This window comes from Epinephelus lanceolatus, chromosome 12, assembly GCF_041903045.1.
Source record: "Epinephelus lanceolatus isolate andai-2023 chromosome 12, ASM4190304v1, whole genome shotgun sequence".
Taxonomy (NCBI): domain Eukaryota; kingdom Metazoa; phylum Chordata; class Actinopteri; order Perciformes; family Serranidae; genus Epinephelus; species Epinephelus lanceolatus.
Genome location: NC_135745.1, coordinates 10,026,847 through 10,052,928, shown reverse-complemented (window position 1 = coordinate 10,052,928; position 26,082 = coordinate 10,026,847). Strand labels below are relative to the sequence as shown.

The 26,082-nt window shown below is 42.2% G+C and overlaps 1 protein-coding gene across 2 annotated transcripts in view; it reads left to right on the top strand.

Annotated features, from left to right (window-relative positions):
* Positions 1–5,598: 5,598 nt before the first annotated feature.
* Positions 5,599–26,082, top strand: part of zswim5 (zinc finger, SWIM-type containing 5) — a 78,024-nt gene continuing 57,540 nt past the window's right edge. Inside the window, exon 1 of one of the 2 annotated variants that reach the window (XM_033650345.2) lies at positions 5,599–6,181. In XM_033650345.2, the coding sequence (XP_033506236.1) occupies positions 5,653–6,181 (529 nt within the window). In that variant the 5' untranslated portion in view covers positions 5,599–5,652. The remainder of the gene's footprint in view (positions 6,182–26,082) is intronic. The other variant, XM_033650344.2, reaches the window with a different exon arrangement.

Below are 26,082 nucleotides of genomic sequence, written 5' to 3'. Positions count from 1 at the left end.
GGCTTCCCTTGAAGGCAAACCTTTGTAGTCTCTACAGATTAATCATAAAGATGGGAATAGTCTCTCCTCCAAGGCATTAATAGTGTGTCCCATGGTTATGTGCACCAAAAGCAATGTGATTATTGTGTCAAGAATGAAAAACGAGAGGGTCTGCATAATGAGGGCGTGACTCAGACTGTCTGTTTTGGAAAAATACAAAACCTGTCGGACACAGCACACTCGTATCAAAGCCAGAAAGGTGTCTGGCGCGGCGTGTTGCCAATCTCACAAGAATCCTTAAGCATAATGAGCTCCTAAACACTAGTCATAGAGGCCAGCATGACTTGAGCTATGCTAAGCAGCTGAAACACATCCATTCAGCTTCCAGTGTGAATGATTTTGCTGAATGTGTTAATATATGCTCTAATGGACTGTACTGTTTAATGCATATGTTTTGTCTTGTTTTATCCTGCAATAACTTTAATGTTCATGCCAGTTAAATTTGATCCACCAACTTCACAGTGAAAGTAAACTCTCTAATCTGCTAATCTCAAGTCAAATCTTTCTATTGACAGTGTTTATCATAAAGTGTTGAGAGACTGTCATCATGCTCAGTGCAAACAGAAAGCCCGAAGAGAGAGAAAAAGATGTGATTTCATGTGATTTCCATTTTGTGGCCTCAGGAATTGTGCCATTATTATATAGTTTTTGAGCAGCACACTGTAGTTTACTGTTTACAATAATCCGCAGTTCATGAGTTGGCAAAATAGTGCAGGGTCTGTTAAAAAAACATTTACTGTTCAACTGTACATTGGCTTGCCTTCTGACTTTATCTAAAAAATCTTTAAAACAAGCTAATGGCCAATTATTATCAGAATTGCGTGTTTTCATTCATACAAAATGTATGTGCAATGTGGTAGGCTAAATAGTTGACCAATTAGATAGTCATACAAAAAAGTGTATTTTTTTTTAAAGTTAGAGGCAAAGGAGCACCAAGTCTTATTAAGTCTTCCAAGTGCTACCACTGTATGTCTGTATGCAAATATTGATTTATCATAGATGCATATTCAGTTTAGCAAACTCAAGCTAATTTACAGTGAGGTTTAGCAAAGAAGAATTTCATCTGAATACACACCCTCTCTCACACACACACACACACACACACACACACACACATGCACAGCAACACAACAACGCAGATGTCTCTTAGGAGACTGAGGTCATAGAGAGTAAACACTGGAATCATGCATTGTACAGTTATCTTTCTGTTCAGCTTAAAGAGAGACTAGCTAGACTGCTACGAATCTGCTCAAAGAGTTTGGGTCAAACACTTGAAGCCGAGTCCTCTCACACCTTATTTGAAGAATATCAGCTTTTTTTGGCTTCTAAGTAGCCTCAGAGTACCTGGGTCAAACCCTGACTATAATAGGAATGATTAATTTGTTGCACTGCACCCATTTTTCGTACTTGCTGGTGTGATTTGTAGAGTTTGTAGTGGTGGGCATTACGTTTTCAGGCTGTCTGTCCATTTGTCTGTCTATATGTAGGTACTGCGTACTCCATCCGCCCAGCCGCCCATCCGTACTTCTGTACATGTTATTCTCGTGAATGTGATATCTCAAGAATGCCTTGGAGGAATTTCTTCGAATTTGGCACAAGTGTCCACTTGGACTTAACAATGAACTGATTAGATTTTAGTGGTCAAACGTCAAGGTCAGTGTGATCTATGTTTTTGACCATAACACAAGAATGCATATGTTAATTATCACAAAATTTCACACAAATGTCGAATAGGATATAATGACCAAATGATGACATTGTATATCCAAAAGGTCAAGGAGCAACTTCACCTTTCACTTCACTTGTGATTTTCTTTTCTGGCCATTACCCAACATCATATCTCAGGACCAGACGAGGAGACATTTGGTCAGATACTGAACTGGTGACACTAATCTTGGGTGTCCACCTTGAAACTGTGGTGATTGTATAGATCGTCTGTGCTGTCGGATGTTTGTGAAGCATCCAAGGTTTTATAGACATTGATGTAAACTGTAAGGGAACCTTGACTGGTACGCGGAGGCATACAACTGCAAGGCAGAAATTCTAGTTTTGAAATGTTGTTTTGTATTTTTGTCTCTATATGAAACAGCTGACATACTGGGACTTAGGACCAATTTTGCAGTTTTGGGGGGATAAAAAAGTGTATGTAAATCAACAGAAATTTGAAAGTACCTAAAAACTGAAGTAAAATTAGGTCACTTTTGAACATACACTCTGCCATATTTTTTTACAACATCGAGATAGTTACAAAATGTCATAAAGATCAATAATGTTACCATCAACTGTGGGCACATTGTATGTCTTTCTATAAGAATCTGAATCAGAAGTGGAATAAGATTAATTTCCAAGTAGGCTTTTACTTACAGGGAATTTGTCTTGGTGTTTGTTGCATGCACTAAACATATTACAAGGAAATAAAAATTAAAGCACCCACAAGGAGCTTTCATTTTGAGTTGATTTTGGCGACCCTGTGGACAAAAGCGGTAGTGTTTTGCCGGAATGAAGCCTACATTTCCCATGAGCTCTAGCGCGTATTGTCGTAAAGACGCTTACCTGGCTCGCGCATGTGTTTGTTTTGGGGATGAATGAAACAACAAGTCGGGAAAACTTTGCCCCCGCTCCTATCGGGGATCCCAGCTCACCTCTGCCACGCCCCAGCTCCACCTCTCCGGCGTAAGCGCCACTGCCACCAGGGTAAACGCAGTGGTCGGCTGGTAAGGCTGAAGGCCTGTTTGGCGAGCACTTCCACGGCTTCTTGGACTGAGTATGGAGCGGTGCCTCATCTCTTTATTTCTCGGCACTTGCTGGACCCTGTCGACGCCTGGCTGGTACCTGTCGTCAGCCTGGATGAGGTGTTCCAGCCCCGCGGCCCCTGCTCTCCTCATCCCCGCTGGCGCGGGGTGAATCTGCACAACCAGTGGGCTCTGTGTGTGGCTCCCCGGACAGCTAACGCCGTGGACCCGCCAGCTCCTGCCAGGATTGGGCTGGTAAATGCTAGATTGCTAGCGAACAAAACGTTTATGAAGGATTTCCTGACTTCCCGAGGATTGGATTTTCTCTGTGTGACTGAGACGTGGCTGACTGTTGGTGAGTCCAGTGCTTTCACAGAACTTTTACCTGATGATTGCTGCTATTTTAACTCCCCGCGGACGTCAGGTCGAGGAGGAGGAATAGCGACTATTTATAAGAGTCACTATAAATGTAAGCAGCTAGGTAAGATGAGGTGTGCCGTCTGAGTGCCGTAAATCGTTTCGTCCTGGAAGCGACCTGGGATGGACCCGGAGACAGTTTCCTAAAGGTATGATATACACTATATAGAAATAGCTTATCTTCACACCGATGGTCTCATTTGCTGTTGTAGGTCATGCACAGACATCAGCAGAAACGAGAGACTTTTGCATATCTAGTTAAAAGTTCCTTGTGGCGGCTTTAAAGACAAATTACTGGGAAAGCTCTGAAAGTCTTTACCATGGAGGTATAGTCTCAGAATAATCAATTTTCTTGTGAAATAAGAAGTATAATAAGTATTAAGTTGGTGGTTAGCTCCAAACCTTTTGTGTCCTGCTGTGAGAAACACCCATTCAAATGAATGTGTATTTGCTGACTCGGGATCATTGATATGTATAGGACACATAATAGTGTGAATTTAATTTGCAAAACAGTAACTTTGTTATTCATGAGGAGAAGTTGGGATCGTTATCTGCTTCAATGTAAAATGCGCACGTCAGGGACTTAACTGTTTTATTGAAGAAGGAGCACAGATGTGATAAGTGAAGTTAATAATCGTTTCACAGACATAAACAGCTGCAATAGAAGTAACGTATGTATGTATATGTTAAATATTTCATTTGAATTGATTATTTATTATTAGGTGAACTAGCATTTCAGTATGTTGTTTATAATGCGTCAGGTGCTTGCTTTTGCATCTATAGCTACCACCCATTCATATAAATAATAAAGTATATTTAAATATTAGAGAGCAGATCTGGAAGCTGTAGCTGGCATGCCCCACTGATAGGAGACTGGAGTGTTTTGTTATTGTGTTGGTTAGTGACGTGTAACATCCTCCACCTCCCATCAATCTACTGACCCCCTCCCCTTCTCTCTCTCTTTCTCTCTCTGCTCTCTCTGCCTGCTCAGCTGCATCAAGTCACACAGACATACAGCTTAACAGACAGGAAATTAAGAGATTGGGCTTTTAAAATAAAAGACTATTATCAGAGGATGATGTATTTCCAACAAACTAACTGCATCACACATTGGCAGCTATAGTGTAGTTTCTGCAGCTGTGTGGATGCAGGAAGATGAAGCCAGAGGGACATGAGACAGAGCAGGTTCACAGTATAGGATGATGAATAACAGCAACAGTTGAGAGCTTACAGGCCTTGGGAGAACAACCGGCAGCAACCTTAAGGACCAAAGTAGCCACAGACGCTGAGAAGTGACATCTAGACAAACCTGAATCAGACCTTGTTGTTGACATTTTCACACTGCATGTCATCTCCAAAACCTGATCTTCTATCTTCAGTGTCCAAAACACTTGTCCACATCTCTGCTACTTTGAATCACTTGCTGACTTTGTAATCATCTGATGAGTCGATGTTGAAACTGGGTCAGGTATTAACTAAAATATAGAGAATAGGTTAAATTTCGACAGTTTTCCTCCTTTGTGGTGAATTTCCCATAAAGTACTGGGCTTCTGCATCCCTTCGGAGGTCATAAGTTCAGCTATTTCAGTATAGGTTTGGGAAGAGATGGGTATATCACAAAATTATCATTTATTCTTGTCTGATTGACTTTTGATTGATTATTTCAGTCCTAATTATTCAAGCAATTGTGGCTTGAATTTATTCCCAGCATTACCACCTACTATTCTAGTTAAGGAGAAGTTGTCACTTAAAGTGGCCTCACTTATCTTTATATCAGACTAGTTAGGGAACAGGTAGAAGTTGTTCAACTTTAGGAAGAACTCTGTTTGCAGCTGGACAACGCCCCTTCACTCCAGCCATGGTAACACTGTTCACTTGCTTTATTTTGGAATAGGTTTTTGATCCAAGAGTCTATTACAATGTGAAATTTAGCATGCATGTATGAGAAGAAAATGGATGCAAATGGGGTGATAGAGTGAACAGGATCGATAAAAGATTTATTAAAACCCCCACAGATATTTAGAAGCACAATAAAAGTGATGAGATTATTGATTGGAATAAGATATTGAGAATATACCTGAACCTGTAGCAAAGTACTATACATCAGTCTTAGGTATACTATGTTGTATTATACAAAAAGGGTTGTGGAGAAATATAAATTAGAGCAATATGGTGTGTGCAATACAACAATAATTATCTATACACCATACAAACGACCCTAGCAGAAATGAAAACCTTATTCATCTGGCACATTTTTCTGTTAAATATTCAGTAAATAGCTAATTTTATTTTGAAAGCTGTGATCGGAAGCCTTGTCTGAGATCCTGTCTGCTTTGACACTCGCGTGTCTATGTGTGTGTGTGTGTGTGTGTGTGTGTGTGTGTGTGTGTATACTCGGCTTCCTGCTGCTGCTGCTGCTTGGTGTCCGCACACCGTCCGTCTCGTCAGTGTTGATCGGCTCACCATGGCGGAAGGACGCAGAGAGCAGCCGCCCCATCCTCTCCTCTCCTTACCACCGGCCAGCAAGCGACCCTGCCTGCGCCCTGCTCCCCGAGGTCCCGGCCCGGGGCCCGGCCACGGCAGCGGGTTGCCCAGCTCCCGGTATCGTTCCCCGGAGTCTCTTCTGGACTGCGCCGCCAAGGCAGTAGCGGAAAAGTGGGCCTTCGAGAGAGTAGAGGAGCGCTTCGAGCGGATCCCTGAGCCCGTCCAGCGCCGCATCGTCTACTGGTCTTTCCCCCGCAACGAAAAGGAGATATGCATGTACTCTTCGTTTCAGTGCCGAGTCGCCGGCGAGGAGGGTCCGTCGGCGGCTACCGGCGGGGCTGGGGGTGCTGGGTCCGGAGCCACCACCGCCGGCGGTGGCGGAGGACCTACCGCCGGTACGGCGGCTACCGTGGGGGCAGCCGGAGCAGTGGGAACGGGAGACGGACTCCCTTTCCGCCGGGGTATCAGGCTGCTAGAGACCGGCTGTGTGGAAAACGTTTTACAAGTCGGTAAGTGGAATATTTCACTCTCACCGAGGCGAAGCTTTCTGGCTCAAACACTGTGGACCGTTTCCAAGTCTGTGCTGCTGGATCTTTACTGGGGATGATTGATGGAAGTTTTCCCTGCTATCGTGGAAAGTATGCAAAGCGTCTCTTTCCCCCGCATATATACCCACACATGGCTCTATGTGTGTTTTTAATTTGGTAGGCTTACAGGGAAACATTTGTAGTCAAATTTCGATCTTTTATGGGCCGACTGTGAAAAGGGGAAGCGAAGACACGGTCGCTTGCTAGCTTAGCCGACCAGCTGCTGTTAAAAAATTAAAGGGCTTCCTATTGTGGCTTCTCATTACTTCGTAGCTTGCCGCTGGCTACTGCAGCTTTGCCTTCACGTTAAAGCCTTGCCCCGCTGTGTATGAGAGGTTTTCAATCAAGAGAAGCTGTGTTCTGGCAACTATCAGCACTTTTCTACCTCTCTGGAGCTCCTCGTCGACGACCGGAGCTGACTGGAGCCGTAACCCCGGCAGAGAGGCAGGGGGAGGCGCGGAGGAGGAGGGCTGACAGACGCGGATACAAAAGGACCCAGCGTTATAGCGTCGGGGCTTTATTTTTGTTTGTGCGAATTCCTCGTTGCAAAAGTCGTTTTTTCTCAACTCACCATCGGTTGAGGGTGGCTTAGGCAAGGAACAAAGGCGGTTATTGGGTCTCTTATTATGATTAATCCAACGTTAATCCGAAAAAATCCCCCCACAGCTTTTTGTTTATTTGCCGCTGCTGGTCGGACCGGACAAAGAGCGCAGTCGCCACCAGCGTGTAAAATACACGCTGTGGCTGTTTGTGTTGTTTTTATTATTAAAGTTAACCCCCTCATAGCTGCGCATAACGTTAAACTGCCTTTATTGGTGCGTTTGCCCGCAGCCTCTCAGTCGCTTGCAACACAAAAGGCTTCCAGTTGAAATGATCGATAAGCGTCTCGCATTTCCAGCGCTGCAGAGAGGCTGTTTCCAAACAAAGGGCCATTCCGCAAAGCTCCATCTCCACTCACATTCTCATTAGCTTCATACCTCCGGCTCTACACAGCCACAAAATGAGCTCAGACATCAGGGAAATTGATGAGATGAAACCGATAGATTGTCCAAAAAGAAAAAAAAACCAGCCTTTTATGGTTACCCGGAGGATTTTTCTGAGGCCATATGGTGTGAGAGCCACTGGAGCTTGTCTGGGGTTTCATGTTGCTCCAAGGTATCTGGGGGGGGGGGGGGGCTGCAAACTGTGGCTGCTGCGTTTCTCTGTGACTGCTGTATCTAATTGCATCTTATAAATGCTCATCGATTCCACCCCATAATTAAATGAAATTGGAGACTTATGAATATGAAAGTGAGATTTGCCCTCAGTGAGATTTGTTGCCGTCTGGCTTGATAAGTTTTGCAAGTCTGCGTCTGTGTGAGAGAGAGTTGATATCTTAGTTACTGAAGTCAGATTTGTTCTGGCTTTAGTTCTGTCGATTGCCTCAAGGCTTCACATTTGTACCATATGCAGGGATTCTTTAAAACCATAACTTTGGTGAAGGGTGCTTGAGCAAGTTGATGACCTACTTTAAACACTTCCTGTCATCACCAACATATCAATGTGCAACTCCCCCAAAGGTGTGTGCGAGCAAAACTAGGGGCTCAGTCTGGGGTGTGTGCATGTACAGACTTTCATTAAAAATAAATAGAAATGTTTGCAGCACACAAATGCCCGAATTTACATTTGGAGATAACGAACCTGTATTCCATTGGTTATTAACTTAAGTTGATATTTAAACGGTCAAAACAAAGCATACACCCGTAAGCAAACACTTCCAGTCTTACCTGCCTCACCGGCAAATCGTTTCCAATCTCCCCCAAGGTCAGTCATAGCAGGCAGGCACATGGTTTTGTCTTTCTGTCAACAAAAAATAGCTGTGTGACATCAAGATAAGATTTGGCTTGTTCTTCACTTTACAGACCATGGGAACCAGTTACTGTGGATGGTTTGCTGATTGACTAAGCAGGAGAACAATTGTTTTGTTTGTTCACAGCTGGATTTAGATAGGTTGGGCAACCGAACACGCTCACACACAATGCACTCATTAAGGATCGTGTTACGCACCTGTAAATGACAGTCTTAAGGTTGCTTTCACCTGACATGGCATAATGTAGTCGCCACTTAAAATAGTGGCAGCGCTTGTTTTTGAGAGAGCGAGATGGACGTGCTTCATGTACTTTGTAATAGGAACTTGCTGGGGGGGAGCGATTTAGGAATGAGACAAGGCTGCGTGCTGACACATGCATGTTGATGGTGCGTGGTTGAAAATATGGCATCTCAGAGAAATGCAGCCTGGAAAACCTGTATTTAACTTTTGCATCACATGATTTGCATAGGAATAGTTAAGACTGGTGTGCAAGCTTCATTTACACATCAAAATCAAATACATTTCCTGCTGTATTTACCCCTTTTTATTAAGTTTAGTTTGCTCTAAGTCAAAACAGAGTCATCATCTGTCATCAGTCCCAAGCTGTGGTGGGCGACGCTGCTCTCGTCTGTCTTTGTGACTTTAGGGGAGCTGAACCAGCTGTTTACCACTGGCGTCCTCAAGGTTTCAAGATATCTACCAAGCACACAACAAGGAGCACTGAAAATACTGAGGCGATGAGCTCACAAGCTAGGCTATCATGAGATATAGCATTTTTTCATTATTCCTCACAGCTATCACAAGCACAGCAGGAGTTCCTGTTCCTATAAACTCATTCTCATCTTTAGACTTGTTTTTGTCCTGGTTTCTTAGAATCGGTGCGCCTAGAGCCAGATCTGGAATTGCTCTTGTTTTTTCAGGTAATTACTAATGGGATCTGGTGCAAGGGTGGGTGGGGGCGAAATCTGTGATCTGCTTTTCAGCTGAGCAGGACTTGACAAATTCAGTGTGCAGGTCATGGAAAGTTTAAGACCAGACTAAGAGTGCGTGAGAATAGGAGGAAAACTGTTGCTTGCCACAGTGAAAAAGTTGAATCAACACAAATCTGATTTTTTGCAGTTGTCAGGGAGCTGCATGGGTGGTGTCATATTATTTTCACAATGTAAAATATGTCCACCGTGAATATATATTGGACATGGTGTCTTGCCGCTTGTTTGTCTCTGGCTGCTGATGTTAATGGCCTAAAAGTTTGCATAATAACTGCACCTCCAGCCAGCTTAGTAAAAATAAAATGAGAGTCATTTCAGAAGGACTTGATCATGTTTACCATTGAAGACATCTGTGTATGCATCAACAATAAAAAAATGAGTTGCCTGCCTGGTATGTCCCTTAGATGCCCTCCACCCACATACATTATGAGTAAAGGCCTTTGTCTGTCAGTCCTCTTTTAACTGTAATACTGACAGATTGAAGAGACGTGAGCTCATCAACAACTCATTGGCCCATGTGTTCATAATAATCTACTCCTCGCTCCAAGTCATAATTAGAATAATCAAAGCTAAGCGTGCTTGTATTTGTAAAACCCCCCTCATTCGCAGCACATACACACACATTTGCGACCAGAAGCCCCTTGCCAGAGCCTTATAAAGTCCTCAGAGAGCGGGAGGAAGGGATATAAGAGGAGGGAGGGAATTGGGGGGTTCTTAAGCTTTGAGTCAAGCTTTGGGATTATTGGGTCATGCTTTGTTACCCAGCTGTAGAAAAACCCCTTGTTCACAGAAAGGGGTGGTGGCGGTGGGTGTGGGGTGGGGGTGGGGGTCTGTGTGTATGTGTGTGTGCACGTCCCTGTCTTCACAACGTTACATAAAGCTGTAATGGGTCCCTGACGCCTTTTGAAGCACCGGTGACTCTGACAAAGCGAGGCAGCAAAGTTGAACAGGATTAAACTGTATGGGAGAGTCAGTCAGTGGGCTGAAAACACTGCGGGGCTGCTTAACTCCAAACATTTCAGGTCCCAAAATCTCTGAAAGCTCCTCAAACTGGTCCTTTAATTAGGGCTGGGTACTGAACAGCAGCACTTTATTGGCACAGACTGGGTATCGAGAGTTGTGAAATGCCAAAAGTTGGCATATTAAAATATCTGGTCAGTTTCATACTTTGATTGGAAAGCATTTCCTTCTTGGTATCCAAAGTGACGTCTCCAAATTTGTCCAAGAGTTCAGAACCCTCAAAAATTCAGTTTGCAGTTGTAAAACAGAGAAACGCAGCAAATCCTCACATTTAAAACACTGAATGTTTGACAGCGTGTTTGATATATAATACTTGCCACATTCATGGGTGGATTATGAGACAACGAGCCCCTGGGCACAGATATGTAAAAGACCCTACCACCTCTCCCATGTGAGCAAGACACACAGACTTTGAGGTGGTTTTGCATCGCTCTGAAGTCGTTGTGCATCTTTTTGTAGTTTCGCCTCTCTGAGGTCATTTTTTGTCTCCCGGTGTTCGTTTAGTGTCTCTTGGACGCAATTTAGAGTCTCTTTGTGGTAAGTTTGTGTCTCTTTTGGTTATTTTTGTATCTTTGTTTTTATTTTGCGTCTCCTTGTGGTTGTTTCGTACATTTTTGTACTTATGTTTGTGTCTCTTTGCTGTTCTTTTTCATCTTTTTCTGGCCTTTTTGAGTCTCTTCATGGTCAGTACTTGTTCATTTGAGTGACGTTTTGCAGGCCAGAGGGCCTCCTGACACTTTGGGCCCCTTGGCCTGTTCAGTAATCAGTCCATACACATATTGCCCATTTCAAGAAACTTATAAGTGATTGTTGATGTAGGCAATCAAGATCGCCTGTGAAAAAAGCTAGCCAGCAACTCCACATTCAAGTATGTAAAAGAGCAGCTATTTGCATCAGAATGTTTTGTCTTTATTTCCCATCACTTTCAAAGGTTTTGTTTGTGTGGCATTCCTATGGGGTTCCTACTTGTTATCACTGTGTTTAGTCAGTGTAAGTTCTTGTATGATTTTTCAGTTTTCAGTTCACTCAATGTGTGTGTGGAGGGAGGTGTTGGTGGTTGGTCTTGCCAGTATTTTCCTCAGATGTAATTTCCTGGCAGAATGGCCGCGGGGTTCCCTGTTGTGGAAAAGCTCGTGAGCCTCTGGTGTAAATCCGCTCTTTGGTTGCTCAAGAGTGTTGCGATAAAAGACACAAGGAGGCGGTGAGCTCATCTCGCTTGCCTCATCTCCCAATCTTTCTTTCTGACTCGACTCTCAGGACCGAGTCCACTGACACCGCTCAGTTTTAATCTCTCTGTTTTCTTTTCTAATTTCTCTATCTGCTTCTCACTCAATGAAACTATATGTAACTCCACGCCTGCGTTCTGTCTTTCATGCTCTTTTATGTTCTTCACACGCTCTCCCTCTCTGTTTCTGTAACTTACATCAGTAAAAGATGACTCGCACTTTAATCATATTCTCTCTGAAGGCTTCCGCATAGTAAAGGGCTGTTTGTCGGCCAAGGCAAGATCTTAAAGTTATTTTTCTTTCCTTACTCCCACCTTCTCTTTAACTGCTCACATGTGAGGCTGCTGGTTGGGGAAGTGTTGGTGGTTTGGACAGAAGGACTGGGGGAAGCTGGAAAGAGTCAGTCATGACTCTGTTGAGTGAGAAGGAGGTCAGACTATCAGGATGTTGGCTCGTGTTCATCTGGGTAACCATGAGTAACTTAACAGACGACAGACCCCCATATGACTTAGCTGATGGTGTGTATGTGTATGTATGTATGTATTATATATATCTATATATGTGTGTGTGTGTGTGTGTGTGTGTGTGTGAGTGAAACGAAGACAGGAAAACACGTATGTGTTGGAGGGCTCAATTTTTCCTGTACACTGTTTGCTTCTTGGTTCAGGCTATAGGCAGGAAATTTAAGATCTTATTTGCGTCAGGGTGTAGAAACTATTAATGCACTTGTGTATCACAATGTTAGGTTTTGTGACACTCTACCGATTCTCAAAAGCACTATCGATTTTTAATTAAGGGGGATGCACCATTTGTGAAATTCTCAGCCAATACCGATGTTTTTTGTTGTTTAGTTTGATTTTGTTGCAATTTACCCCCCTTTGTGCCAGGGATACAAAAAAATCTTAATTATAAAAATGAACTGTTTTAAGGTGATTCAGCCATTCATTACACTATCTTTGGATGAGCACACATTCAATCACACACAGTCCTGCCTTTTACTGTATATGATATATCATAATTCTCTCTCTAATATCTGTTTTATACCGCTGTAAAAAAAAAATCAACAAATTTCTCCTCAAACAATTGTATTTATTCAAGTTTCATGCCAAAAACGAAATTTTACAGGATTACATTTGAACATGATGAGAATGTTCAAATTTACCTTCGCCCAATACTCATTTTTACTGAACAGAGCTTGAACACATCGCATTGTAACTAGATGCAACCTCAGTTAGCTGTTAGTTCCCGCAACTGCCTGCTAACAGCTAACATTAACAAGCTCTACTCATGCTGATTTCGGCACAGATTTGTTGTTTAAAGTGTAGCATTATCAGGGAAACAATAATGTCTATCCCCTGACATGAGAGTTGACTGCGTCCTTTGTCCCAAAGGTGTCCCAGGTTAGATCTCTGTTCATCACAAGCACATTTTTTATTTTAAGCGGACAGTAAAAATTTGATGTGACAGAATAGAAAAATATTGGCTGCTGCCATCAGTGAATGTCATCTTATCTGCCAATAGATCAACTGTATCCAAGGCAAACATCAGCTGATTTTGATATCCCATATCTTGATTTGTATCCTTTCATCAGATTCTTGCCAATACACAGCCCTTATTTGCACGTACACTCATAATACTGTGTACTTGTCTGTGTTGGGCAGTTGCATGCAAACTGTTGCTCTTGTTCCGATTCATTTCAGCTTTAAACTTTTTTTTGCTGCGCTGTTGCTTCAGGTCACATTTTATTTACACAAATTTCCTAATTATACTGTCTTTCTATGATCTTGTTTATGTATATCGGTATAATTTAATGCTTTCGTCTTGCTGTTTTTGTCGTAAAGCCCTTTGCAACTTTGTTTAGAAAAGTGCTACATATAATTTTAATGCTCATCATTACTTTCATTTAAAGAAATGGTACATTTTCAACCTGTAAGTGCTTTAACCTTCACTGCGCTGGTAATTGTAGTTGAATGCTTGAACATTAATTTGCAAATGCACATCTTTTTTTCCTCCTTAAGTGCATTTCTTCTTGTATATCTATTTATCCATGTATATTCACAGCAGAGCCCATTCTGAGCCGCAACTTAAACCACTTAGTACATGCGCTCACAGTCCGTCTTCAACCCTTCCCCAGCGCACAATGCAGACAGACAATATTTAATCAGTGTAATTAATTCCATGCCCGCCACACTCGAAAAGAGAAAATCGGTAAAACAAATCGTCCCTGCACTCTTATTAGCTCTCGGAGAGGCTCGTGAAAGATGAGGCCATTTGGAAGATGCTCTGTTGTTGTATTCATCAAAGGAAGAGGCACCTGTACACGCGTGTGTGTGAGAGCACACGAGGGCTGATTATCTAAAATCATTAATCAAAGCTTGTTGTTTGAGGGCTTCCTCCACCAGACAGCGAGGCAACCATTTGTTCCTTATTTATTATACACACAAAGCATGATGAATAGTGTTAATCTAGAGACTTTTGTTTTGTCTCAGTTTTATTGCTTTACATTTGTTAGTTAAACAGTGGGTACAGCACTGTGATGTCCCTTTAGGTTTTTGATTATTAACACCAAGTTGTGACGTGTTCTGAGTGTCCAGACACTCATGCTGTTCACACCTGATCTGTTGTCAAGGCAGCACATCAAAACCACCAAGTAACAACAAAAAATGACAGTTTGGTAGAGGTCAGAAATGCACCACTTTTGAGCAACTGCTCTTAAGACTGCAACAAAAAGGAACAAAACATAGTCCTAACGTAACCTTGATACAGCACTAGTTTTTCTTGAAAATTTCTTCCTTTAAAATTATTTTTAAATTAATATTTTTTACCTGTTAAAGGGTTCAACACGGTCTATATGGCATCTCCTCTATAACTGTATTCACTGTCAGCAGTAGGGCTCAGCAAATTACTTATTTATCACAAGTTTAGTGGTTTATAAATAAGCTTTATTTTTAGGCTAATATGAAATATATTTTTGTTTTTTGAAATAAAAATAGCACAGTTATCTTAGTACCTGGATGAAGGGAAGGCAGAAGCAGGTAGAGAGACCCCCCCAGTCTATGTGGGTTCAGTTTTCATTTTTCCTCATTATTGTTGTTTAGCGATTAGACAGTTCGTCTTTGTGGTAGCCTATTCGTCCTACATCTCCTTCACTGTGATTGGACAGCTGGGTTAAAAGTGAAAGTGATGAGTGGCTGCTAAAGTTGAACCTTTTTCAACTCTCGCTGACCAAAAAACAAACTGCAAATGTGCAATGCTCAGTGCAGAGAAGATGCTCAGAGCCTCGTCACACTGCTGGCGTTTGTAGCGGAGTGTAAATACGAGCTCTAGTTAGAAAAAAAAAAACATGGACATAGCGGTAGTGGTGGTTGTTTGCCATTCCCTGCGGCTGGCTTCTCAATATTACAATATTGTGGTTATCACGACAGCTCTAGCAACCATTAACATGTACATACTCACTTGTGTCTGACAATTTTTACTCACACTCACTTTACGTAGAGCTTGACTAGGTGTGTGGACGTATATTCTTTCTTTAACTTCATCACACCAGTACTGCTGTCAGTTTAGTGTGTGTGTGTTCAGCCAAGTGCAACACCTTGAAAACTTGAATAATTATTGCATCTGGCTGCTCCCTCCGCCTATGAGTGTGGCCATTCGGAGCAGCCCAACACTTTTGCCTGTAGACATGGCTGGACACCCTTATCAAAAACTAGTATGTTGCAAGCCTAACCTTGGCCGTCAGCCTACCTTCATCCATGTTTTTGGAAGCTTATGCTGTGCTCTTGCCTAAATTCTTGAAGTTAATAGCATCGTTTCCCAGCAAAAGAAAATGCCCTGGGAAAGATACATTTTAACAATTAGCAGAGAAGCAAATGGGAAAGGTTTCGTTAACTGGGTGTGGATTGTAGATCAAATGTAAGTACTGTGTTACTGAAACCAATTCAAAATACCACTGAATTAATAAAAAAACTACCTGGATTATTACTGTAAAACCAAAGAAGCTGTAAAATGGAAGTATTACCCTCACAGCACCCCCTCCTGTAAAATGAATCATAGCTCTTTTCTTGCTGTATTCTTCAGTATTTCCAGCATCGTTCCCATTTTCTCCCTGTGTGTATTTCCCTTATGTGCTTTCTGTTTAAACCTGGCCTCAGGTGTTTCAGCCACATTTTTGCAGCGATTTCCAGCTATGCCATTTCCACTCCGGACTTGTTTGCAGCAGCAAGCAAAAAAAAAGAGGCATTCTTTGCCGTTGGTACTGTTTGCTCAGCCCCTGTCCCTCAACAAGAGCTCCCTTTCTTACACTTGTCAGCACAACATGCGTGGATGGAGGTTGTGTGTATCTGCACATGTGATGAGATAAAAAAACACGGAGCAAACACATTTTTACTACTCCTGTCCTGTTTTCATACCTCCCTGTCCCCTGTGTAGGTCTGTGTGTTTTCCTCCACCTTTAGTGCTTTTACCTTGGGTGGTGGGCGTGCAATTATCAGCCAGGATCAATGGTGGCCTTGTCCTTTTAGCTTTTGAAGCCGACAGCCTGCTGTATTCTGTTATTGCACTGCTCCACACCTGTCTTTTATTGGCTTTCTGTGTGTGTACAAGTGTGTGTTTACCATGCTTGTTGTACACATTTGGCCTCTGTCCATGTCTCAGAGAGAGGCTGGACTTGAAAGAGAGGGCCGGGGCTCGCAGACTGGACCATTATGCCCTCGTTTGGTTGTAATTGCCTAACAAATGTTGGGGAGAAGGGAGAGAAATAGACGGGCATGATGGGGAAGGGGGTATTTGAAATGCAAAACAGACCCAAATCAAACTCAGTCTTGTGATCAGGTCGTAGGCACCAGAATTCTATGACTTGGGGGAAATACTATATTCTCTGTAATACTTCATGTCATGTAACATAATCCCATAACTCATCCCACATGAGATTAACTGACACATTTCCATAGAAATAAAAGCAATGCCTGTGACACGACAGGAGGGGAAATCCAGGATGACTTAAGTAGGGGAGGAAAGCAGTGACAGGTAGCATTGTTTAAAAAAACAAAATGCTAAATCTCTCGGGGGTAGACCTATTTGTAGAGGATGTGATTCTTCGTGGGGACTTTTTATATTTGGACCCTTCACTAGTCACATGAAAGAAGTTCAGGCCTCAACAGTCTTGCCAGAGTTTTTTTTTTTTTTTACCCCAAATTAAAACTTAAAACCTGTTTTCATTTTATTGACCCCAAACCTCTTTTCCTTCCTCCTTATTTAACTTGGTGGGGGGGTGGGGGGGGCAGCATTACTCTCTTCATCTGTGTGGTGCTATTGATTACTTGATGGTTGGATAGAACTCATTCAAGCAGAACTCCCGTTCAAGGTGTGCGTCTCGATGTGTGCGTGTTTCCTATTCACTCTTTTTATTGCCTGCAGGCAATTTCGAGGCGCCCGGAGAGCTTAAAGGGATAGTTAAAAGTTTTTTGGCATGAAGTGGTATGGACTGTGGAGCTAGTGTGCAACTTTTCAGGCAGAAAGAAGAGCAGCATGGGGCCAGCGAGCAAAACACTTCAACTGAATGTTTTTTCTACAGAGTGATTGTTCGAAATCCAACATATTTTTTCTCTCTTTTTTAAAAGTTATGTTGTATTTAAATCATTCCTGCTATGTTGCGGATGTGGAGTTTGTGGACAGGCTAAAGAGAACACGGGGCAAAAGAGTGGTATCAATCTTCTCATCTAACGTTTGGCAAGAAAGTAAATAGGCATATTTCCTAAAATGTCAAACTGTTCTTTATACAGTACAGGCCAAAAGTTTGGACACACCTTCTCATTCAATGCGTTTTCTTTATTTTCATGACTATTTACATTGTAGATTCTCACTGAAGGCATCAAAACTATGAATGAACACATGTGGAGTTATGTACTTAACAAAAAAAAAAGGTGAAATAACTGAAAACATGTTTTATATTCTAGTTTCTTCAAAATAGCCACCCTTTGCTCTGATTACTGCTTTGCACACTCTTGGCATTCTCTCCATGAGCTTCAAGAGGTAGTCACCTGAAATGGTTTTCCAACAGTCTTGAAGGAGTTCCCAGAGCACTTTAGCACTTGTTGGCCCCTTTGCCTTCACTCTGCGGTCCAGCTCACCCCAAACCATCTCGATTGGGTTCAGGTCCGGTGACTGTGGAGGCCAGGTCATCTGCCGCAGCACTCCATCACTCTCCTTCTTGGTCAAATAGCCCTTACACAGCCTGGAGGTGTGTTTGGGGTCATTGTCCTGTTGAAAAATAAATGATCGTCCAACTAAACTCAAACCGGATGGGATGGCATGTCGCTGCAGGATGCTGTGGTAGCCATGCTGGTTCAGTGTGCCTTCAATTTTGAATAAATCCCCAACAGTGTCACCAGCAAAACACCCCCACACCATCACACCTCCTCCTCCATGCTTCACAGTGGGAACCAGGCATGTGGAATCCATCCGTTCACCTTTTCTGCGTCTCACAAAGACACGGCGGTTGGAACCAAAGATCTCAAATTTGGACTCATCAGACCAAAGCACAGATTTCCACTGGTCTAATGTCCATTCCTTGTGTTTCTTGGCCCAAACAAATCTCTTCTGCTTGTTGCCTCTCCTTAGCAGTGGTTTCCTAGCAGCTATTTGACCATGAAGGCCTGATTCGCGCAGTCTCCTCTTAACAGTTGTTCTAGAGATGGGTCTGCTGCTAGAACTCTGTGTGGCATTCATCTGGTCTCTGATCTGAGCTGCTGTTAACTTGCGATTTCTGAGGCTGGTGACTCGGATGAACTTATCCTCAGAAGCAGAGGTGACTCTTGGTCTTCCTTTCCTGGGTCGGTCCTCATGTGTGCCAGTTTCGCTGCAGTGCTTGATGGTTTTTGCAACTCCACTTGGGGACACATTTAAAGTTTTTGCAATTTTCCGGACTGACTGACCTTCATTTCTTAAAGTAATGATGGCCACTCGTTTTTCTTTAGTTAGCTGATTGGTTCTTGCCATAATATGAATTTTAACAGTTGTCCAATAGGGCTGTCGGCTGTGTATTAACCTGACTTCTGCATAACACAACTGATGGTCCCAACCCCATTGATAAGCAGTAATCAGAGCAAAGGGTGGCTATTTTGAAGAAACTAGAATATAAAACATGTTTTCAGTTATTTCACCTTTTTTTGTTAAGTACATAACTCCACATGTGTTCATTCATAGTTTTGATGCCTTCAGTGAGAATCTACAATGTAAATAGTCATGAAAATAAAGAAAACGCATTGAATGAGAAGGTGTGTCCAAACTTTTGGCCTGTACTGTATATATGGTAATTTTTTCTATGCGTTGCACACTTTCCATCTTTCTTTCTTTGTATGCTAAAAGAGCAGTCATAGAGCAGATACAGAAACTTAACCACACCAGTGAAAAGATCAGGGATTCTCTGAGCCAATTAGATTAGATTTGACCTTTTTACACTACACATGATCATCAGCTGTGGGTTTCTGGGTTCGATCTGCGTGGCAGAGGAAATACCAATGGAACCAGTTTTGGGGATACTGCATTATGAATGCAGAGCCTTGTGTTACAGACAAACACAAAACAATGTATGGAAACAAATGGAAAGAATCTTAAAGTAATGCAATTATCTTTTTCTGAGTTCCACATCTGCAGCATTTTGAGCATAGCACTCCAGCGCCAGTCCCATAATGCCCCGCTTTGTGTTAGCCAGCCCATGAGCTGATGCTTTCCATCTTTCCTTTGAACGCAGTGAATTTGGTGCTTTATTGTGTTGCCCATCTCAACTTGCAGTGGGCAGTTGTAGATCATAGATATCAGGCACAGATAGTCATCTCTCCCTTTTTCCACTCTTCTTTTGAATACGCATGCAGTTGTGTATTGCAGCGAGTGCCTTTATCCTATGTGCTTTTTCCAATCTCCGCAGCACTCAAAGCCCCGCACAACAGTGCTATTACTGCCAACAAGACAGACAAGGGCCCATAGGAGTCCATTGTGTGTGAGACATCCATTATAGCTGGATTAGAAACTATTTCCATACATTTGGTCGACTTTGATGTGAGGAAATGGGAGTCAACAGCCATGCTACATCGTTTTTTTCTTGTGTGCAGCTCAGTATTGTCATGGCTTTCAGATGTGCTCCTTGTCTATAGCGCTGTCATGTTCCTCCCAGATGAAAACATTTTCTGCCTGCTGTATTTAACAGTTAATATGTGATTCATCAGCACTGACCTCTTCAAGTGATTTGATCTTTTCTGATTGCCAAGGTTTGCCTCTCCCTGATCATCTTGTGCTTTTCATCGCTCTCCTTCTCTCCCCAAATGTGTGGATAAGGTTTTAAAGGAAGCACTTAGTGCTAAAACTACGAATAATTATATCACTTAGAGACCAAGTCCCCTATTATGGTGATTCAGTCTGTCAGTGTGCATTAGCAAATGGGCCAGGGCCTCCTGTGTGGCTGAATTATTCTGAGACGTGCGCTGTGTGAATCCAAAATGTGACCAGCACACACCACTCTGTAACCCCCCAAAGGTCCAAAAAAGTCTGTACCACTCCCATTTCCCTTTGTGCAAGTAGTCAGTCCCACTTTGTCTGACTCTATAGCTATGTTTACATACAGCTGCAAGTGTCCAACAAACCTGAGCTATGTGCAAAATTAGAATGATAATACAATAAAACAACCTCAAACAATTAGTACTACATTCCGCTTATTCTGATTGTAATCATGGAAATAAAAGCTAAAATGGTCCTCACATTATCAAAATGTCCCAATTCTGTGCTTTCTGATGAGTCAGACAGATAGTCACATCTAATCCTCAAACCAAATAACATCATCATAAGGCTTGTCTAACCACCAAATTCTACAGGTTTTTAATAGACGATTACCAAACAAAAGCTACTGGGGCAGCGGAAGAAGCTTTGAACACAGGCAGTGTCAGAAATTAGCAAGGGCCACGGGCCATTTGGCCCGCAATTTATCCAAGAATGCCCCCAAAAGCCATGTTCCGGGGGCCAAAATTGCCCCCAAGTTTTCAAAACAACTATATGTATTTATATTTTTAACAGTATTACAATCTGACATTAAAGTATAATTTTATTTTCATTAAATTAATTTACCGTCACGTCTACAACTCATTTTCCAGACATAATCAAAGAGACTGCATTGATTACATGAGAGTAATCTGACAGAGAAGGGGAGGGGGCTTTGCTGTACCATCAGTATAAATTAACCATTTCTTGGGTGATCTGTGTCTACACAATGACAAATTAATGAAAAATTATCGTAGAATGAATGTTAAATTTTAAATTAACTTACTTCCAGGATTGCATCTAAGGAATTTATAGTAATTTGGCCTTTTTAACAGTAAAAGTAACTGTAATGTGGTGAAACATTAGTACTGCTATCAGTAGATTAATGGTTAAATCATCACATTTAAACTGGTTGAATTATAGAAAATCTGAGTGATATTTTGCAACCATAACTTTATGTAACCCATTATTTATTTAATTTATAGTGGTTTCTACTGAAGAGTGAAGACGCTATCTTAGTTGGTTTTGCTTTTCATGTGCTTATTGTTAGAACATAATTATAATTTTTTGATGGCTCCCAAACATTTTGAAAATGCCCCCATTTTTTAGACCGTGGGGGCCAAAATTGCCCCAAAAATATTTTGTTAATTTCATACCCTGAACACAGGCAATAGTTGTACAATGTTGTTATGGCTAACATGTCGGCAAACACTTAGTTACACCTATAGCAACATCAGCATTAATTTGAAGATGCATCTGGCCACGTGACAAACAGTCAAATAGTTAGTCCTGTATTCACTCTCCTTCTTGCTCTGCTTTGGTCTCCACAAAGTTCTTTAGTTGCTAAACTCACTAGGTAGTTCAAGTTGATCCGTTTTGTGTGAAATATTGTAACTGACAATATGGGTATGCCAATGTTTAGAGTTCCTTCAAGTGAAGTGGTTAGCTAAACTGCTGCTAAGCTGTTAGCTTGTATACAACCTGTCTGGCCATTTAATGCTAAATATAGTTGCATTAATACAGTTAAGAGGGATTAAAATCAGATCCTTTGCATTTGATTGGACTGTTTAAAAATGGGCAGGTTTAGAGTGAAGTGCGATACGCAGCTACCGTGGAGTCCCTGGGCTTTGAAGCCAATTTTACATAGTGGCAAGAAGTGGAATTACAATGACTGGGTCCGTCATGCCATGGGGCTCCAAAAAGACTTATTTCATAAACATATATTGAGGAAGAGCCGTTTGTATATCAGTGGATACATTTTTGAGAGTCACAACCCCCCAAAATTACTCATTTCACAAACGGCATTTGGTGCATTCAGTCCAATACGGAAAGAAGAGCCGCAAGATTAAATCGTTTTATCCCCATTAAAGTTAGCGGAACATCAGAAGTCAGCCAGAAGTCCGGCCGAGCAGCACTTGGCTGCTATAACTCTCTAGTGCGCTTGCTCTTGGCCCCACAATGTGGAAGATGTGGGCAGACAAAGCTTTTTTGGCCCCATGTGCCACTGAGCAACTTTCATAGGAATGAAAGGGGCCCTGCCTCCAATGCTGTATCCAGGTCTCCTAATACATCCATGTGCTGAGTGGACTGTTGGCTTCACACACACCTCTCACCAGTCGATAAAGGGGAGGATGAGGGAGAGATTGGTAAGACCTCAGTCACATTATTTTGGCAATGAAAGTGCAAACATGCATATCTTCCCATCTCATTCCATATTGCTCTGTTAGCTGGTGGCTACTACAACCCACAAGCAGGGAAGTGCGGTTTTATATGGCCGGAGTGTCTAGCTAGTCACCTGGTCTTATTTGACAGGATGATCTTTTGTAAAGGCCCCTGACTGCAGGATGAGTCATCAAACATTTGAAACCATTTTACCTGGTTTTACACAAAGAGCAAAGACAGTGATTTTGATGTAAAAATACTCTGATACAGATTTTTTTAACATATATTAGGCATATAACAAGAGATAAAGGATCAGTTACAACTCTTTGGGACACAGGATTAAAAGTATCAAAAACCGTATGGAAATATATTTTTTTTTAAATCTCACAAACATCCAGTGCCTTTTTACTATTCTGAGAAAGTGTTTTGATACATGTTGTATCTCTGCAGCCGTTCCCTCGCTGTGACTCACCTCTCAGTTCTGTAAGAGGCTGTTGGGTCATGCTGATCTATTGATGGCCTCTTCCTCCGTGAACAAGCCAGACTGCTAACTGGTAGCACAGATACATCACCGTATCGGGGCTGGAGTGTGGAAGATGCCTCCTCAGCACTTGTTAATTGAATGCTGCGTTAATATGAATCACCCCATTTTACCTTCGTACATCATTATGCTGTATTTTCCACAATTTCCCCTCCTCCTTTCTCTGCCTGTCCGCCTGCCTCCCTCTCCTCTTTATCTCCCTGCCTGCTAATAACAGCACTCTGTGTGGGTTTCTTTAGTGGAAGGCCTGCCATGGCCCATTAGGCTGCAGTCTCACCGACAAATGAACGGTAAGACTGAGTGCAGGGAGAGGAGGAGGAGGAGGAGGAGGAGGAGGAGGAGGAGGAGGACAGGAGGCGAGGATAAAAAAAGGGCCGGGACAGGGTATGGGATGGGTGAGAAAAAGGATGATGGTGTCGGGGGGCAGAGGGAAGGTGATGGAAGAGAGGGAGAAGAGGGTGTGAAGGAAGGAGGAATGGAGGAAAAGGGGGGAAAGCAAGGGGAGGTGTGAAGCAAGGAAGGAGGGATGAGGAGAGCTAAAAGGCAAATGTGGAAGTACATAACCAACCTGTCACCTCTGGCTCTCCCTTCCCCCTTCACACACACATACACACACATACACACACACTCTGCAGTCACAAAAAAGCCAAAGGGGAGGGAGGGACCTCATTAGGCTCTCAGCAGTCCATCACACACAGGGAGAGAGAGAGGGAAAGAGAGACTACTGAGCTCTATGGTGGGGGGATGGGGATGCCCGGAGAAAAGAAGGGAGCAGAGGGAGGAATGAAATTGAATTGATAGGAGCAGTCAAGTGCAGCAACACACACACACACTCAGGGAACAGCTGAGGACAAACTCCCACCATGCACATACACACACACACACACACACACATACACACCACGTCTCTCTATGCAATATGATTAATGTGGTCAACAGCCATGAGGATCAGTCTAGTCGAGACCTCTCACCCTTTAACATACATGCACACAAACGCACACATGAAAATGTTGCCTTGTCCTCTTTAAGTGTCTTTATGCCCTTTTCTGGCTCGTCTCTTCACACACCCTCCTCACCCTCCGCGCACCCAAACAAAGATGGAGGAGACAGACAGACACAGTGGATGTCATAAGCTTGGCATCCATCCCATTCGATTAAAAAAAAGACAGTATTAACTGTAGAAAGATTTAGCTTTGTCATGTTACCCAGAGTTGATTTCCATACCTAAATGTTTAGTTTTACTCATAAAACTTGAGGTCTTTAATGATAAAAGTTGAGACGCACAGATCAGTTGGCTGGTGACCAGAATCGGACGATTCTTAGCTTGTTCGGCAGAGACCGATGGGTGACCTGCTGGTCAGTCTTAAATATAGCCGTTCCGTTTCTGATTAATTCTACATGCATGTGCTGCACAGTGGTTCATGTTGCAAACAGCAGCACAGACAGTAACTGACTAATGCCAGAGCCACTTCAACCCGTATTCCCATGCATGCTGCATATGGTTTGAAAGCCACTGTGTCAGGCTTACTAACAGACTGATGGATACCACCCATATCTGAATAAATTATAACACAGCAAAGCAAATGTTAACCTGGATGGAAGATGCTGAAACACTTCTTTGTTCAGGAGGTATAACGTAATAAATACACAAATAGAGGTGGTCTATCCTAGTGTGCTAGTTAACTGATTAGTAACTAGCCAACCACTGCGGTAGTTGATAATAAGCTTGAAAGTTTCACATAGAATGGCTAATGCTAACTGTTTCATGTAAGTGAATGGAAAATGCTAAAATGACTGGCGCCATATTCTGGGAGGTTTAGTTTAACAGAAACAAAGAGTTTGGTGGTTTAACCCTGTTTGCTAATTAGTAGGGTTGGAAACGATTAACCGATATGGCCGGATATCCAGTTTGACAAGTGAGGGATACGGCTGCGTCGGTAGCAGCCTCCTCAGTCGATACGAATCCTTAGATGAATCGATTGTAGAGTCATGGATCGGGTATCGCGAGACTAGCAATCGGTTGACTGGCTTTAACAGTTTGCATCTCTAAAACAACGCGAGAGCCTGCGGCATGCTCCGTAGCAGGCATTACTGACAACGATAATGGATGTAAACATCAGCGCCAGCTTGACCGATGGAGCTGAGGAACAGAAGCTAATGCTGGTTGGATTAACCAGGGAGCAGCCAAGCTGCAGCAGAAACTAAAGGCGAATCCTGCCGGTTGTGGGTTGAACGGGGGTCACAGACACAGACAGAAATACGTATTCCTGTCAAATACGGCGGCCATAGTGCTCCGCGGTGCAAGATAATGGCTTACCAGCGACCGACAAGCCCGGCTCCATTTTCAAGAAGTCTTTGTCGGTGTCATGACTGCCCAGAAATACCTGAACAGCCGAGCCGTGGCAGCACACAGGTATGTGACGTGTCAGAGGAGAAACGAGCCGTTCACATTTCCACAAACCTCACCGCACTTTAGGGACTGTTCTTTACTTGTCAGGGGAGGAGGGTGGCTGGTTGATTTTTATTTTATTTATTTATTTTATTTTGATCCCCCCTATGTTAATCACTTATTGATGCTGTTTTTGAAGTATGAATAAGTCAATAAGTAATTTATTCCATTGAAATATCATTAATGTATTATAGAAAAGTGATTTATCTTTTTATAAATGACAGAGTGTAGCAAACACAGAGAAATAGTCTGACATGCTGTCAGTGATAAGCTGCTAGTCATCACATCCATGATATCAACTAATAACAGGAGATGTCAGATTCTGACCCTACATTGCATGTTATTATTTTATTCTGCTTTATGTTTACATTGTACAGCGTAAGAATAAACTTTATTCCAGACTCAAGTCCATATAAGATACATACAAAAACACAGACAATACCATAAAACAACACAACAAGTAGGTTTAAGACATTTAAAGTTTACTTAAAGTTCACTTCACTTAAAGTTTAAAACTTCTTCTCATTTTTATATTGATCCCATCCAACAAAATGATTTTCATTCAGCAAGTCTTTTTTGGTCCATGTCTAAAAATAAATACTATAATATATGTAATATATTTGACATGTGATTTTGTTGTTGTTTGTCTTTTTATTTTATTTTTGCCAGTGCCATACAGCAACAATGCTTAGGGATGTGGTCTTTTACAAATTTGAAAATACTGTAAAAATGTCACTTTTATAGAATTGGCTTCTTTATGTTATAATGTATGATTAATGTCTACATCAACAAATGTTAACCGTAGAATCGTATCGAATCGTATCGTTCCTACACTGTATTGAATCATATGGAATCGTTCTGTATTAAAAATATATCGTTTTTGAATCTTATCGTAACCCGTGTATCTAGATACATATCGAATCGTCTATCACAGAGAGATTCCCAACCCTACTAATTAGCTTTGTTATTATGTCCATGTAATAGATTTGGTAGTTTATTCTGTAGCACCAGAACATTTTAAATAAAATGTAAAAGTAACTGAAATTGTAAGGATCCTTGA